Below are 15686 nucleotides of genomic sequence, written 5' to 3'. Positions count from 1 at the left end.
ACCCCATCTATCACCCCCTGAGAAGAGGAACCGGAAGTGACTTCACCATAGGAAATAACATCACCAACCCAAACATATAAATGGAAAGCAGGAATTTCCAGCAGTGCTTCGCCTGAGGCCCAATGAAGATGTTACCCAGTAGGGTGATGAAACGCCTGAAAATGAACCTTCAAATTCAGCAAGCAAACCTACATCCATAGCCATGGTAAATTTGGGGCTTTGGGGATAGGGTGAGGTACTGAGTCTGCGAGGAATGCTTTTTGGAGGATCGATGCAGGACTCGATTGTCTGAATAGCCTCTGTCCTTACTGTAGGGATTCTATAATTAACCTTTCTAACAATATTTGTATTCACAGACTTATTCTCTTTTTTTTTTTGGAAAGTAGTGTACTATATAAAGTACTTACATTTTGTTGTTCTTTATTAACAGAACGTGCTACAGATGGATCCCTGCAGACTGAAGATTGGGCCCTGAACATGGAAATTTGTGATATTATTAACGAAACTGAAGAAGGGTAAGAATTAAATAGGGAAAGTATTAAATCTTTGAATAAAAGTATTAACTATTTGGTAAAAGGAGCAGATCATAAAGTACCTAAGTGAGGCAATTGATTAACTGCTGTGGTCTTTCTCAGCGTTTCAAAAACCTGATGGAATTCAATGTGCTCCAATTTGGGTATATTTTATATTTCACATGAATATTGTTTCCTCTGGGGTTGAGAACAATATTTCAAGAGTTACATTACTATAGATTGGCCATCCGTCCAATTTTGAGTAGAGGTCTAGTTTTTGATTGAGTTGATTGCGCAAATGTAAAATAAGCTTTTTTAAAAATCAGTTCAAGGGAAATGGGCATCATGGGCTAGGCTGACATTTATTGCTCAGAGATCAGTTACAAATCAACCACATTGCTGTGGATCTAAAGTCACATGTAGGGTAGGCCAGACCAGGAAAGGATTGTTGATTTCCTTCCATAAAGGAATGCGTGAACTAGGTATGTTTTACAACAATCAACAATGGCTACATGGTCACTATTGGTGTTTGTTCATTTGAATTGAAATTTTACTGTCTGTGTTGATGGTATTCAAGCCCATGCCCCCAGACCATTGGCTTGAGTGTTCTTGATTACTAGCTTAGTGACGCTGTCACTATGCCACCACCTTATCTTACCTATTGTGTTTTTTTACCTCCTGACACTTTTTAAGTTCAAAGCTGTCAACCAAAAACTGGGAAACTTCAATCAGATCCCTCTCATAATTTGATCCTTGGAGTCCAGACATTCTAGTAAATCCACATTATGCTGCCTCCAAGGCCAGTATATGTTTCCTGAGGTATGGTGCCTAAAACTTCTCAAACTATTCCAAATTTGCTCTGCACTCTTATTGACTTCTCAGGAATGCTACCTACTAATCTGATGGCTCACTTTCCAGCAAAATATTATCCCAGTTGATCTGTCTTCATTATTCCCCTTTTCTGCCCAACCCATGAAATTTATTTGGCTTAATTTGTTTGTGTTTTATCTCTCCCTTATCTATAATAACTTGTACATCTCTCTTTACTTTGAGAAAGGGATCTGTGAGTTAACTACCAGGACTGCATCATCTACCTTTGGGAACTTTGTTCTTTTATGTGGCTCTTGGTGGAGAAGGGAGTGAGTTTTGAACTCCTTGGAGTTCAGGATTTCTACTGATTAGTAGAAATTTCTACTGGCACGAGCTCAAGTGCACTCAGGATAGTTGGCATAGAAACCGGAGGAGCTGGCTGCTTCATTTTGTTAATTCAGAATACTTTGGGAACTGCATTTCTCCATTTTTTGGAACCCCTTCAGGTTTATCCACAAGGAATTAAAACTTGGGTAAAGTATTTGAGTATTGGCAGTGCATGTGCAATGTATCTTAGAAACAAAAGTCAGAATTGTTATTAAATTATTTTTTTTAAAAAAAGCTTTCTAAAAAGTGCTTTTCCCAAGTCCTTGAAAATAATTGTGATATTTCACTGAATATAAGAGTCTACGATTCTGGTTTCTTAAAACTTGCATCAAGTTTATTCCAGAAGTTGCTTACAAAGGCATGTTCAAGACCTTTGACATCCAACAGCAATTATGTATCATTGTTAATGCAAGTGCAGTGTGCATTTGGATCTTTTAGTCAAACTGCCTGAACCATGAATATCAGTCATATTTATCTGTCACTTGATGTCACTGGTGTATGTGAGCATAAAAAAAATCTTAGTTTTGAGGAAGTGATGAGTTGAACTGATAAAACTGAACTCTGGCTATCAATTATTTCCCTCACTAGAATTGTTTTAATACACGCTGCTTAGCAGAAGTAAGTCGCTTTCCTTAAAAGATGAAAATTTTCATTTTATAGGCCAAAGGATGCTATCAGGGCTCTGAAAAAAAGGCTGAGTGGAAATAAAAACTACCGTGAAGTAATGCTTGCTTTAACGGTGAGTTGGAAAAAAAACTGCTTTCCTGCATGTTTGAGAAATGTCTTGAAGTGTGTGACTTTTTTTGAAGGAGTTCTCACTGTTGCCATGTAGCAAACCAGTGATTAATATATCTATGGTTCTTACATGGGTCAATGAGGTGTATGGCTAATGAGTTGGTTTTTGATGATATTAGTTGAGGGGCAAACGATGGCTAGGCTATCAGGACGCTCTGAATTTATATTGAGTCGAGCCCTAGGATTTGTAACATTATAGTTGAACAAGTAGATGCTCATTGAAATAATGGAGTGTACTAATGTCCAGCCCACTTGCTGTTCCACAAGTGTGGGGAAAATATTTACTGCTTTTTATATGTGCAGATATCCCTTTCATTATACGTATGCTTAAATTCCAGTCAGCGATTCTATCTCCTCTCCAATTGTTTCAGCAGCTACAGTTTCTTCCCCCTCTTGCAATCATGTTTTAGCATTTGTTAGATAGCATGGGTCAGTACTTGTTTGGATACCAATTTCTTCTATTAAAGATGGGGAGAATGGTATCTATGCTCATCCATTGGTCTGTTTATCTGTTAAAAATACACCTCAAATTATTGGATGGAATGCAGTGAAACTTGTTACTACTTTTGATTGAATGCTGCTGACTGGGCCGGGATTTATTACCCATCCCCAGTTGTCCTTGAACCAAGGCTTGCTAGACCAATTCAGAGGGCGGGTAAGAGTCAACCACATTGCTGAGAATATTGAGTCAAATGTAGACAGGCAGTTTTCTTTCCCAACAGGACACTAGTGAACCACCTGGTTTTTATGACAACTGACAATGGCTTCATGGTCATCATTTGACTTTTAATCAAATGATGCACACCCCTATTTGACTTTTAATCCCAGGTTTATAGAGTCAGTTATGTGACACGGAAACAGACCCTTTGCTCTATCTTGTCTGTGCCAATCAGATATCCTAACCTGATCTAATCTAGCATTTGGCCCAATCCCTCCAAAGCCTTCCTATTCAAGTATCCATCCAGATGCTTTCTTAAATATCTGCCTCCACCATCCCCTCTGGTAGCTCATTCTATTCACGCACATCCCTCTGTGTGGAAAATGTTGTCCCTTTGGTCCCTTTAAAATCTTTCCCTACTCACGTTAAGCCTAGTTTTGGACTCCCCTGCCTTGGAAAAAAGACTTCAGCTATTCACCCATCTATATCCCTCACACCCTTATAAACAAGTTCACCACTCAGTCTGTGATGCACCACGGAATGGGTATAATGCCCCAGCCTATTCAGTCTCTCTTTACTGCATTAATTTACTCTGTATTCCACCATCTTCCATGATAGGATTTGAATCTGTGTCTCTGAGACATTTCCTGGGTTTCTGGATTACGAGACCAGCAACAATACCAGTACACTGTTACCTTCCCAGGTATGATCCATGGAAAACTGCATTAGTTTTTGGCGGACCAACGGGTCTAATTCCAAATAAGTTTAAAAGATCTGATATTGTGAGCTAGGGGCACATTGATGTTTTTAGAATATTGTCTGTTATCTTGGTTGTTGCGGTGGAACCTGGCTAGAGTTTTCAGAGTTGGTTGTTGTTTGTGGGCTTGCCTCAGTGAGGGAGAAGCTCTTTTTCAAAGAGTGGTAATTTTGGAATCTTTGTAGTCAGAGCACCAGTCTAACTGGAGAAAGTCTTGATGGACAATTTGGTATAATTGTAAAAACATTGAGTTTACACAGAACTGCAGAGAATGCACTTCACATGTTTACTGGGTAAAGATCACACTGGCTGTTCACAATTGATATTCCTTGAACTCTAAATTATTCCTTTTGATGATTGGATGTAGAAGTCTAGATTTTTAAAATCTAGTAATAATAGTTGCTAGCATTTTTTTTAAAGACTCTTCACTGGATTTAGGTACCCTAATTGCTCTTGAAAGGAGTAACTTGGTATGTCATCGTAGAAGACAGTTAAAGAGTAACCTCATTGCCATAAATCTGGAGTCATCTGTAGGTCAGACCAAGTAAGGATAACCCTTATTAGGTTTTTACCACTGAGTTGTCATGGTTGCTTACTATTACTGAGACTCGTTTTCAATCCTGATTTTTTTTTTTTAATTACATTGAATTTAAATTCCTCCAGTTGTCATGATGAAATTTGAAGCCATGTTGCCAGAGCTTTAGTCTTAGCCCTCATTTGCTAATAATACTGCCATCTTCCCTGAGATTACCAGTCTGCTCTTGGTGTAACTTGGCAGTATTTTCAGTATGTTGCTTAAGAATGGTGTTGCAAATGGCAGTTAACAGAACTAATGCCTAATTCTACCACCAGTGATCTTTAAAGGCAACTTGAAAAAGAATTAAACTTCTGCTATCTCATCTTTATAGGGGAAAGACAAAAAAATCCTATCATGTGCATGCTTTCAGATTAACCTGTTGCAAGGAATTAAGTGAGTAATCCAATGCTTAAATTTGACAAATTATTTCATTTTATCTCCCTTTTCAAAATTAGATTTTGGAGACCTGTGTTAAGAACTGCGGTCATCGTTTCCATATCCTCGTAGCCAACCGTGACTTTGTTGATGGTGTTTTAGTAAAAATTGTCTTGCCCAAAAATAATCCTCCAGCCATTGTGCAGGATAAAGTCCTTGGATTGATTCAAGTATGTGTTTATATCTTTTAAAAATATGCATTCTCCATTGTGTAAATAATTATTCATATGAAAGTTTTTTGAAAATGCCTTTCATGCAGAAGATGTTGTGTTTGATATTAAACATCAGCAAATGTTCTTTCACTGTTTTTATGAACTTGAGAGAATGGCAGAGAGATCAATAGTCACCACTGTATAGATTTAGCCCCTAAATGGATTAACACCATCTCGCCTGGGAATATCTGAGCAATAGTTTTAATACAATAGACCAAATTAACAGGTAAATACAATATTTGCACGTCAGATCCCATATTCTTCAAGTACTACCATGAATCATCAGCTGCTATATTATAAACATAGTTCATTGTTGAATGAAAGCCAAAAGTGTTTAATTTCTTTAGCAAATGCCATTTTGTTGGTGGTCAAAGAGGCATTTCATCAGCCAGTTGCAGTCTTTTGCCATTCAATTCCCTTTGTAGCTTACTAAGCAAGTGTGCAGTGTTGGATATCTCATTATCAGAATGCCCCAGCAGCTGATTTTCTGGCACTTACAGGCCCCCCTTTCCTGTGTACTGAAGGTGCAAGATATGCCTAAAATGTTCTGAGCTCTTAGATCGAAGCTATACACAGACTTCGTATTGATTCAAGTGCAAGGTCAACCACAACTATTCTTTTGCACCCTGAAATTATAGGACATTTGAAAGCCTGTAAATGTACCCAGCCTGGAATACCCAAGAGCAGAAGTCTGATGCAGTAGGCCAATATGATGTAACAATTATTACTAATCTTTCTGTAAAGGTTCAAATTATTTGTTTGTCTTCACTCTTAGGCTTGGGCTGATGCTTTCAGGAGTAGTCCAGATCTGACTGGAGTAGTTCATATTTATGAAGAGTTGAAGAGGAAAGGGATGGAGTTTCCAATGGCAGATCTGGATGCACTGTCTCCAATACACACACCAGGGAGAGTAAGCATTGCCCTATGCCAGTGTGTTGGCTGCTTCTAAATGCACGATTGACTTGCACTTCAGCGTTTTTTGTTGAGTGCAAATAAAATCAGTTGTTAAATTCCAGCATTCAGCTTCCAAGTGAGCTTACAGATTCATTATAGCCTGCAGAGAAGACAGAAAACATTGATACAAGCGATTTGAATATTTGTTTCAAATGCATTTTTAATTTTGATGGGAACGTTGATGCAACTTAAAATCTACATTTGAAATTGCACGTGAGAGGGAGATTTAGCTCAGTTGCAGTCTGCATGTCAATAATGATGAATACTTTCTATGGCATAGGCTACATATTACATTTATTTGAAGAAAATTCAACAATGTTTTATTGGCATAACTTTTCCCCATTTATCATCACATTGGTGTTTTCAAAATAGTAGAAAATAATTATTTTTGTCTTTGTGTAGAATTTGTCAGAGTTAACTCTGCCTTTCATATTGGTTACAATCAATACTTTTAGTTTGTGAATTGAGAAGTATCTGCTTCCTGATTATTAAATTTCCAGTTGTAATTTATTCTATCATCCAAACAATAAGCACAGTTGCATTGCATTTGTTCATCTTATCTTCAACTAAGGGGAAGCTGTATTGATTATTAAACACTTCCGAAATATAGGAACTGATGTAGCTTCTGTGCACTCTAGGTGTAGCTGTAGAGCTTGATCATTATCTGTGCCTCAGATTCTCTGTGCACTTCCACCTTTGCCTAGGGAATCATTCCTTTTCAATGTTTGCCTACAGCATGGGAATAGATGTATTCTGTGCTTGTTTGCTCAGAGATGTTGTAGATTTGATGCTGTGGTTTGAAAATTTATGATGCTGTTAAAACTATTTTTTAAAAAGCACTCTTTTTGATTTGGAATGAATGGTAATATTTAGGTGAAACAGTGAAACTTAACTCATTTGTACTAATGAGGAAATATGGGTTGCTCTGTCAGAAGTTGGAAAGTGCTCAGTAACATTCATTCATCAAAATAAGTTATTGAAGTTTCAAACCTTGTTTCCATTTTACACTGAAGATGTGTGTGTATTTTGTTTTAACTGCAGTGCATTCCTGAGATAGATCCGGCAATGAACAAACCAATGCCTCAGTCCCTACAGAAAAACACTTCGCCAACCAGCATGCTATCTGCACCATCCACACTGACTGCCTATACAGCCCCACAAGGCCTCCCAGCTGGACCAATCACTGCAAACGTTGAACAGGTGAAAAAGTTGAGAGTACCTCAACAGCTTATGTTTATATAAAACCTTTTGCAAAAATGTGCAATAGGAACACATGGGTTTTCAAGGCTGCTTTGTCATTCATCATGATCATGATTGATCACTGGCTTCCCCTATCCCTTCATTCCCTGAAAGGCCAAAAATCTTCCTCTGCCTTGAGTACATTGGAGTATCTGCAACCCTCTTGGATTGAGAATTTCAAAGCTTTACAATCTGAGTGAAGAAACTTCTTCTCCCCTCGTTCCTAAATGACTGACTCCTTGTCTTAAGATTGTGCATCCATGTTTTAGATTCCTCAGCCACCTTGTCAAACCTCCTGAGAAACTTTGCATGTTTGTATAACATTACCTGCCATCCTCCTAGATGCTAGAAAGCATAGGACCAATTTACACAGCTTTTCATCATTGAATAACCCTGTCATCTCGCAAACCAATCAAGTGAACCTGCAGTGTACCACTTCCAAACCTTACTGAAATGTAGAGATGAAAACTGTGCACGTTACTACAGATGTGGATTCATGCAAGTTCTTTACGATTGTACCACTGTTTCGTTTTTGATGTTCTTTAGTCTCTTTGTAATGAAGGTTACCATAAAGGCTTGCTGTACCTTCGTGTTAACTTTGTGCTCCTTGTAAATGTACAATTCTTTCTGGACATCAACATGTTTCATGCTTAAAAATATTCTGTTTTTCTAATCTTGTGAACAAAGTGAATAACCCCACGCTCCCCCACATTCTACTCCTTTAGCTACCCTGTTGTTGTCTTAATTAAACTAGCTTCCTCGTGGTTTATATTCCAACTTCACTTTGTATCATCAGTAAGCATGAATACTTTGTTCTTGGTTCCTTTGCCGAAGTCATTGACTTTGATTTAAATAGCTGACCCCCAACATCAATCCACTCAGCACTCAACTGCTTTTTTTTTATCCCTACTGTTTCTTGTCCGTTAACCCACTTCCTTTCAAGCTAACATCATATAGTCACCCGGTACTTCCCACTATTATAAAGAAAAATTTGACACTAAGATAAGGGGCTATTAGGACGAAGGTTTCGAGGGATATCTTAAAAGAAGGAAAGTGAAGATGAATTTGGAGAGGGAATACCAGACAGTACTGGCTCAATCACAATCCATGATGTTCAAGAGACCAGAATTAAAGAAGTACCTCTGCAAAGTTGGGTTGGAGGAGGTTACATAGATAGCTTTGAGGCCATGGAGGAATTTACAAGCAAAAATGAGAATTTTAAAATTGATCCATTGCCAAATGTCTATCGGATGCCCAGCTCCCTAACTGCAAGGGGGGAGATGGATTAGTGGTAATGTCACTGGACTACTAATCCAGAAACCCCCCAGAATAATGGTTGAGTTTGAATGCCATAATGGTGAAAATAGAATTCAACACATTTTGGAATTAAAAGCCTGGGGACCATGCAACCAATTCCAATTGTAAGGGAAGGAAATCCCACCATCCTCACCTGGTCAGGCCAATGTATGACTCCAGACCTACAACAGTATTGTTGACTCTTAATTACCCTCTCAATTGGCCTAGCAAATGCCTCAATTGTATCAATGACGATCAAGTCTAAAGAAAAGAATGGAACGAACAGATTACCTGACATCAACTTGGGTACCAAAAATGACTACAGCTGACACAACCCTGTTGATCGTGCAAAGTCCTATTTACCAGCATCTGGGTGCTAGTGTCAAAATTGGAAGAGCTGTTTCAGAGAGTAGTCGAGAAATAGCCTGACATTGTAAGATTTCATGAGTATTACTATGTATTAGACACAACCAGCACCATCCCTATGACACCGGAGGTAGGGGCATAATGATATACTGTCAAGAAGGAGTTTCCCAGACTCTAGATTCTATTTAAACTTCCGAGTGTCAGGACATACGGTGTCAAGGAAATCTCCTGCTGGTTACTACCTATGCTCTTTCTTCCACCACCCTCTTAAAAGAAACAATTAGTAGGAAAGACCACTGCACAATGTTTATAGAGACAGCCCCATCTTCACATTTAAGAGTTTGAGGAGGGACAGACAGTTGATGGGGCAAAGCAGCAGTCAGCATGATGGGTTGAAGTGTGTCTATTTTAATGCAAGAAGTACCAGGAATAAGGATGAACTAAGAGCATGGATCAGTACTTGGAACAATGATGTTGTGGCTATTACAGAGACTTGGACATCACAGGGGCAGGAATAGTTGTTGGATGTTCCAGGGTTTAGATGTTTAAAAAGGAATAGGGAGAGGGGAGGTAAAAGAGGTGGGGGAGTGGCATTGCTAATCAGGGATGGTATAACAGTTGTAGAAAGGGAGGTCATCACGGAGGGTTTGTCTACAGAGTCAGTATGGGTGGAAGTCAGAAACAGGAAAGGAGCAGTCACTTTTTTGGGCATTTTCTACAGACCTCTCAATAGCAACAGAGATACGGAGGAGCAGATTGGGAGGCAGATTTTGGAAAAGTGAGGAAATAACAAGGTTGTTTTCATGGGTGACTTTAACTTCCCTAATATTGATTGGAACCTCCTTAGGTTAAATAGTTTGGATGGAGCAATTTTTGTCAGGTGTGTCCTACCTCAATATGTAGGTAGGCCAACTACAGGGGAGCCAAGGATCAGACAGGACTCTAGAGGGTTACAAGTAGCCAGGAAGGAAATGAAGAATGGGCTCAGAAGAGCTAGAAGGGGGCATGAAAAATCTTTAGCAGGAAGGATTAAGGAACATCCTAAGGCATTCTACACTTATGTGAGGAACAAGAGGATGGCTAGAGTGAAAGTATGGCTGATTAGGGATAGTGGAGAGAACTATTGCCTGGAGTTGGAGGAGGTAAGCGAGGTCCTTTTAATGAATACTAAAGCATTCTTGATGTTTCTGAGCACAAGCTGTGAAACAAACTGATACACTCAAACAGGTTAATGTTAAGAAAGAGGATGTGTTGAAAATTTTGAGAAACATAAGGACAAAAGTGCCCTGAGTCTGACAAGATATACCCAAGGTTACTACAGGAAGCGAGGAAAGAGATTGCTGTGGCTTTTGCAATGAGCTTTACATCCTCCCTGTCCACTGGAGTAGTGCCAGATGATTGGAGGGTGGCAAGTGTTATTCCCTTGTTCAATAAAGGGAATAGGGATAATCCTGGGAATTACAGACCAGTCAGTCATATGTCTGTGGTGGGCAAACCATTGGAGAGGATTCTGAGAGACCGGGTTTATGATTACTTAGATAACCATAGTTTGATTAGAGATAGTCAGCATAGCAGGGTTGGGTCATGCCTCCAGCTTTATTGCATTTTTTGAAGATGTGACAAAATAATTGAAGGTAGAGTGGTGGATGTGGTGTACTTTGATTTTTAGCAAGGTATTTGATAAGGTTCCCCATGGTAGGCTCATTCAGAAAATAAGGAGGCATGGGATACAGGGAAATTTGGCCAGCTGGATTTGGAATTGGCTGGCCCAAAGAAAGAGGGTGGTAGTGAATACTAAGTATTCAGCCTGGTGCTCGGTGACCAGTGGTGTTGCACAGTGAGCTATCCTGGGATCTCTACTCTGTGATTTTTATAAATGACTTGGATGAAGAAGTGGAAGGGTGGGTTAGTAATATTGCTGATGACACGAAGGTTGATGGAGTGGTGGATAGTGTGGAAGGCTGTTACAGGTTGCAATGGGATAATAATTGGTAGATGGAGTTCAACTTGGAAAAGTGTGAAGTGATTCATTTTGGAAAGTCTAATTTGGACATAATACAGCTTTAAAGGCAGGTTTCTTGGAGGTCTGAATAACAAGGATCTTGGGGTACTCATTCATAGATCCTTCAAATTTGCCACCCAGGTTGATAGGGTTGTTAAGAACGTGTATGGTACGTTGGCATTCATTAGCAGGTGGATTGAGTTTAAGAGCCTTGAGGTTTTGCTGCAGTTCTGTAGAACACTGGTTAGATCAAACTTAGAATGTTGTGTTCAGTTCTGGTTGCCTCATTATATGTGGAAACTTTAGAGAAGGTGCAGAGGAGATTTACCAGGATGCTGCCTGGACTGGAAAGCATGTTTTATGAAGAAAGGTTGAGGGAGCTAGGGCTTTTCTCATTGTAGCGAAGAAGTAAGTGAGATGACTCGATAGAGGCATACAAGCTGGTGAGAGGCATAGATAGTGAATAGTCAGAAACTTTTTTTCCCAGGGCGGAAATGGCTATCACAAGGGGGCATAATTTTAAGGTGATTGGAGGTAAGTTTAGGAGAGATATCAGAGGTAGGTTCTTTATGCAGAGAGTAGTGGGTGCATGGAATGCACTGCCAGCAGTGGTAGGGTCAGATACTTTAGGGGCATTTAAGCAACTCTTGGATCGGCATGTGGAAGATAGTAAAATGAAGGGTATGTTGGTTAGTCTAGTATAGAGAAGGGTAAAAGGTTTGCACAACATCAAGGGTTGAAGGACCTGTACTGTTCTATGTTCTATATACTCCATGTTCAGTGTGGCATTACTACCATGCTAAATGAGACAGACTTTAGAACAGATTGAGCTACTCTGAACTGGGTATCCACAAGATGTTGTGAGCCATCAACAATAGACAAATTGTACTTCCAAAACAGTCTTCACCCTCATGCCCTGGTATGCCCCTCAACCTATCATCACCATCAAGCCAGGGATTAATCCCTGAAGGACACAGAAGGCATTCCAGGATTAACATCAGGCCTACCTGGAAAAGAGAGATTAGCCTGGTGAAGCTACAAAATAGAATTACTTGTGTACCAAACATTGGAAGCAGCATGCAAAAGACAGGAATAAGACATCCCACAACCAGTTGATTAGATCTAAAATCTGCACTGATGCCATCAGCAATCGTGAATGATGGGGAACAATTAAACAATAAGCAGGAGGTGGAAAGTTCACAAATATCCTCATCCGAAACAATGGGGGAGCCCAGTACATCAGTCCAAAAGGCAAGGCTGAAGTATATTTATCTATCTTCAGCCACATCTTCTGAATTGATGATCCATAAATTATTTTTTAAACGCCTTTGATGTCGGAATGTTTCAAGTTTGATTTATTTTTAAATTCATTCAAGGGAAGTGGGTTTTACTGGTTGAACCAGCATCTATTGCCTGTTAGTAAATGCCCTTGAGAGGGTAGTGGTGAGCTGCTGTCTTGAACTTCTGCAGTCCATTTGGTGTAGGCACACCAATATTGTTGGGGAGGGTGTTCCAGAATTTTGAGCCAGTGATGGTGAAGGAGCAACAATATATTTCCAAGTGAGGATGGAAAGTGACTTGGAGTGGAACTTGAAAGTAGTGGCATATTTGCTGTTCTTTTTATAATTGGGAGTGGTCATGGGTTTTGAAGGTGCTGTCAGAAGAGCCTTGGTGAATTTCTACAGTCCATAAATTGATAATTGGACTTAATGTAGTATTAAGCTTTCTTTTTGTTCATGGGGTGTGGGTAGCATTGACTTTGTAAAAAGGAGAAAGTGAGGACTGCAGATGCTGGAGATCAGAGCTTAAAAATGTGTTGCTGGAAAAGTGCAGCAGGTCAGGCAGCATCAAAGGAACAGGAGAATCGACGTTTCAGGCATAAGCCCGAAGAAGGGCTTATGCCCGAAACGTCGATTCTTCTCCTGTTCCTTTGATGCTGCCTAACCTGCTGCGCTTTTCCAGCAACACATTTTTAAGCATTGACTATGTCACCAGTTAATGACCATCCCTAATTGTCTTGGAGAAACTGCCACTGCAGTTCTTGGGGCACAGGGCACCTGCAATATTGTTAGGAGTGGACTTCCAGAATTTTAACCCTGTGACAGGAAAGGTAAAAGAATGTAGTTCCGAGTCAAAATGCTCTGTGACTTGGAAGGGAGCTTGCAAGAGATATTGGTTTCATATATCTGCTGTCCTTGTCCTTCTAAGTAAGGGGTCATGGATTTGGAAAATGCTGTCTGAGGAACTTTGAACTTCTGCAGCACATTTTATAGATTGTACACACTGCTGCTACTTTGTGTCTGTTGTGGAAAGAGTGGATGTTTGTGGATGCCAATCAAGTGGACTGCTTTTGTTCTGGATGATGTCAGCCTTTGTGTTGTTGGAGCTGCAATTATCCAGCTAAATGGGGAATATTTTCAGACTCCTGACCTATCTCTTGTAGATGGGTTAACCCTAAATCCCTCAAGTTTTGGGGAGGCAGAAGATGCGTTAGTTGGTGCTGAGTTCCTAGCTTCTGACGTGATCTCATACCTGCAATGTTAGGGTTGGTTCAGTTCAGTTTCTGGTCAATTGTCTTTTAAAAAGAAAAATGTCTGCACCAGTGTTGCAGAAATGCAATTGATTGTCAAGAGTTGGTGGTTAGGTTCTGTAATCTTAGACATAGTCATTGCCCAGCGCTTGTGATGTGCAAGTCACTTGTCAATCTGTCTGGATACTTTCCACGTCTTATTGCAAGTGGAAATGGACTGCTTCGTTATCTGAGGGGTTGCAAATGGTACTGAGCATCGAACAACATTCAGTGAACTTCCCACTTTAAACCTTGTGATGGATGGGAGGTCGTTAATGAAATAGCTGAGGATAGTTGAGCTTTGATCACAACCCTGCAGAACAAATGACAGGCATTGACCATAACTGACGAGAGATAATCTAGCCTGACATCACTGAATCCCCTATCAACAATATCTGGGGGTTAATATTGGCTAAAAATTGAATTCGCCAAGCCATACTTTGGCTGCAAGAGCTGGACAGAGACAAGAATTATGTGGTAAATAACTCCCCTCTGGTCATGAAAGTGACAGGCATTGATATGCCTGTTGACCAAATATAAGGAACACATCAGGCATGTGATGAGATGCTGTTTGTTTTCCTGAATGTGTGCAACTCCAACAACAAGTTAGTAGCTTGACACCATTCCTGAGAAGCAACCTGCTTGATTGGAATCCCATCTGCACCACCTTCAGTATTCATTCCCTTCATCACGGAAGCACAGTATGTGCTAGCTATAAGATGTACTGCACTCACTAAGGTTCCTCTGACAGCACTGCCCAAACCCACGAGCTCTATTACTTAAGAGAACTAGGGTAACAAATATGTAGGCACCGCATCAGCACTGGTAACCACACATGAGGTTGGAAGTACATCTCCTTTTCTTCACTCACTGTATCAAAACCTTGAAACGTCCTCACTAATAGTTTGTTGGGTATCTCTGCACTAAAGACTGCAACAGTTAAAGGAAGACAGCTCACCACCACCTTGCAGTAAATTCTGGCAGAGCCAGTGCTGCCCACATGTCCAAAACAAATTTTAAAAAGCAGAATGATGGAGAATTGACTATTTTTAAATTCAGTTGAAATAATTTATTCTGGCAGTAAGTGTGTTATATGTTTTGTCTTAAACATCACTGGACTTTCACTTTCACATTGGAGAGGAATAAGTTTGTTTGAGTAGTGCAGTCCAATCATTTCTTCCTGCTGATTTTTGCATCAGACAATAACAAAGATCCAATGCTTGACCTATTCTGTTCGATTCAAGGCAGCATCAGATAAATGATGTGTGACTGGAATGGTGCAGTAGAGTAGACAACCACCTCCTAATTTTTCAGTATGTGAGTGAATCTGTTTCTATGTGATATTTTCTATTGGTTAATCTTAGAATTTACTTTTTTGTTTTAAGTTGGGCTTTTTGTATGGTAGCTTGCCAGGTTGCGCAGCGAGTTGGATGTTGTCCGTGGAAATACAAAAGTTATGTCTGAAATGTTGACAGAAACAGTCCCTGGAGAAGAAAATCAATCTGACTTCGAGTTGCTACAGGTGAGAATGCTCATGTTACTTGCAAATTATGTTTTTCGCTAGTGTTTCCCTGAACGGTACCATAGTAAAACACCTCAAGGCTGAAGTTTCAACTTTCGGTTACTTTGAATTTTGTGAAAAGTTTTTATATCAATAAGTTCTCCAGTGGGAAGATTTTATTACCTTGTCATACAATCTGCAAGCAACCTTGTGGCTCATTTTGGGGGTTTTGGCAATCTGCTCATCATAGAAACATAGAAAATAGGTGCAGGATTCGGCCATTCAGCCCTTTAACCTTGCACTACCATTCAATATGATCATGGTTGATCATGCAGTCTCCACAGGTTCACATCTCTCTGTGAAGAAATTCTTTCTCCCCTCAGTCCTTAGTGGCTTACCCCTATTCTTAGACGGTTATCCCTGGTTCTGGACGTCCTCAACTTTGGGAACATTCTGACCGCATCTAGTCTGTCCAGGCTTTTATATTTCTGAGGCTCTTTCTCCCCCAACCACCCCCAATTCTTCTAAATTCCAGTGAGTGCAAGCGCAGTCGATCAGTCCTGCCATCCCGGAAATCAGTCTGGTGAAACTTTGTTTGACTCCCTCAGTAGCGAGA

General features: G+C 39.9%; 1 protein-coding gene across 7 annotated transcripts in view; it reads left to right on the top strand.

Moving 5' to 3' along the window:
• The window catches only part of tom1l2b (target of myb1 like 2 membrane trafficking protein b), a 66068-nt gene that overhangs the window by 23160 nt on the left and 27222 nt on the right, over positions 1-15686 (top strand). For 6 of the 7 annotated variants that reach the window (XR_006314802.2, XR_015760553.1, XM_043711794.2 and 3 more), the window contains exons 2-7: positions 431-515; positions 2370-2448; positions 4952-5101; positions 5919-6053; positions 7139-7297; positions 14975-15091. Coding sequence is in view for 5 of the 7 variants with exons in the window: in XM_043711794.2 (XP_043567729.1) it covers positions 431-515; positions 2370-2448; positions 4952-5101; positions 5919-6053; positions 7139-7297; positions 14975-15091 (725 nt within the window). In the remaining 2 variants the exon portion in view is untranslated. The remainder of the gene's footprint in view (positions 1-430; positions 516-2369; positions 2449-4951; positions 5102-5918; positions 6054-7138; positions 7298-14974; positions 15092-15686) is intronic. The other variant, XM_087997739.1, reaches the window with a different exon arrangement.

The sequence above is a fragment of the Chiloscyllium plagiosum genome, unplaced genomic scaffold, assembly GCF_037043375.1.
Source record: "Chiloscyllium plagiosum isolate Xiang-an unplaced genomic scaffold, Cpla_swu_hap1 HiC_scaffold_20, whole genome shotgun sequence".
Classification (NCBI taxonomy): Eukaryota; Metazoa; Chordata; class Chondrichthyes; order Orectolobiformes; family Hemiscylliidae; genus Chiloscyllium; species Chiloscyllium plagiosum.
This window is presented reverse-complemented; position numbering and strand designations above follow the sequence as displayed.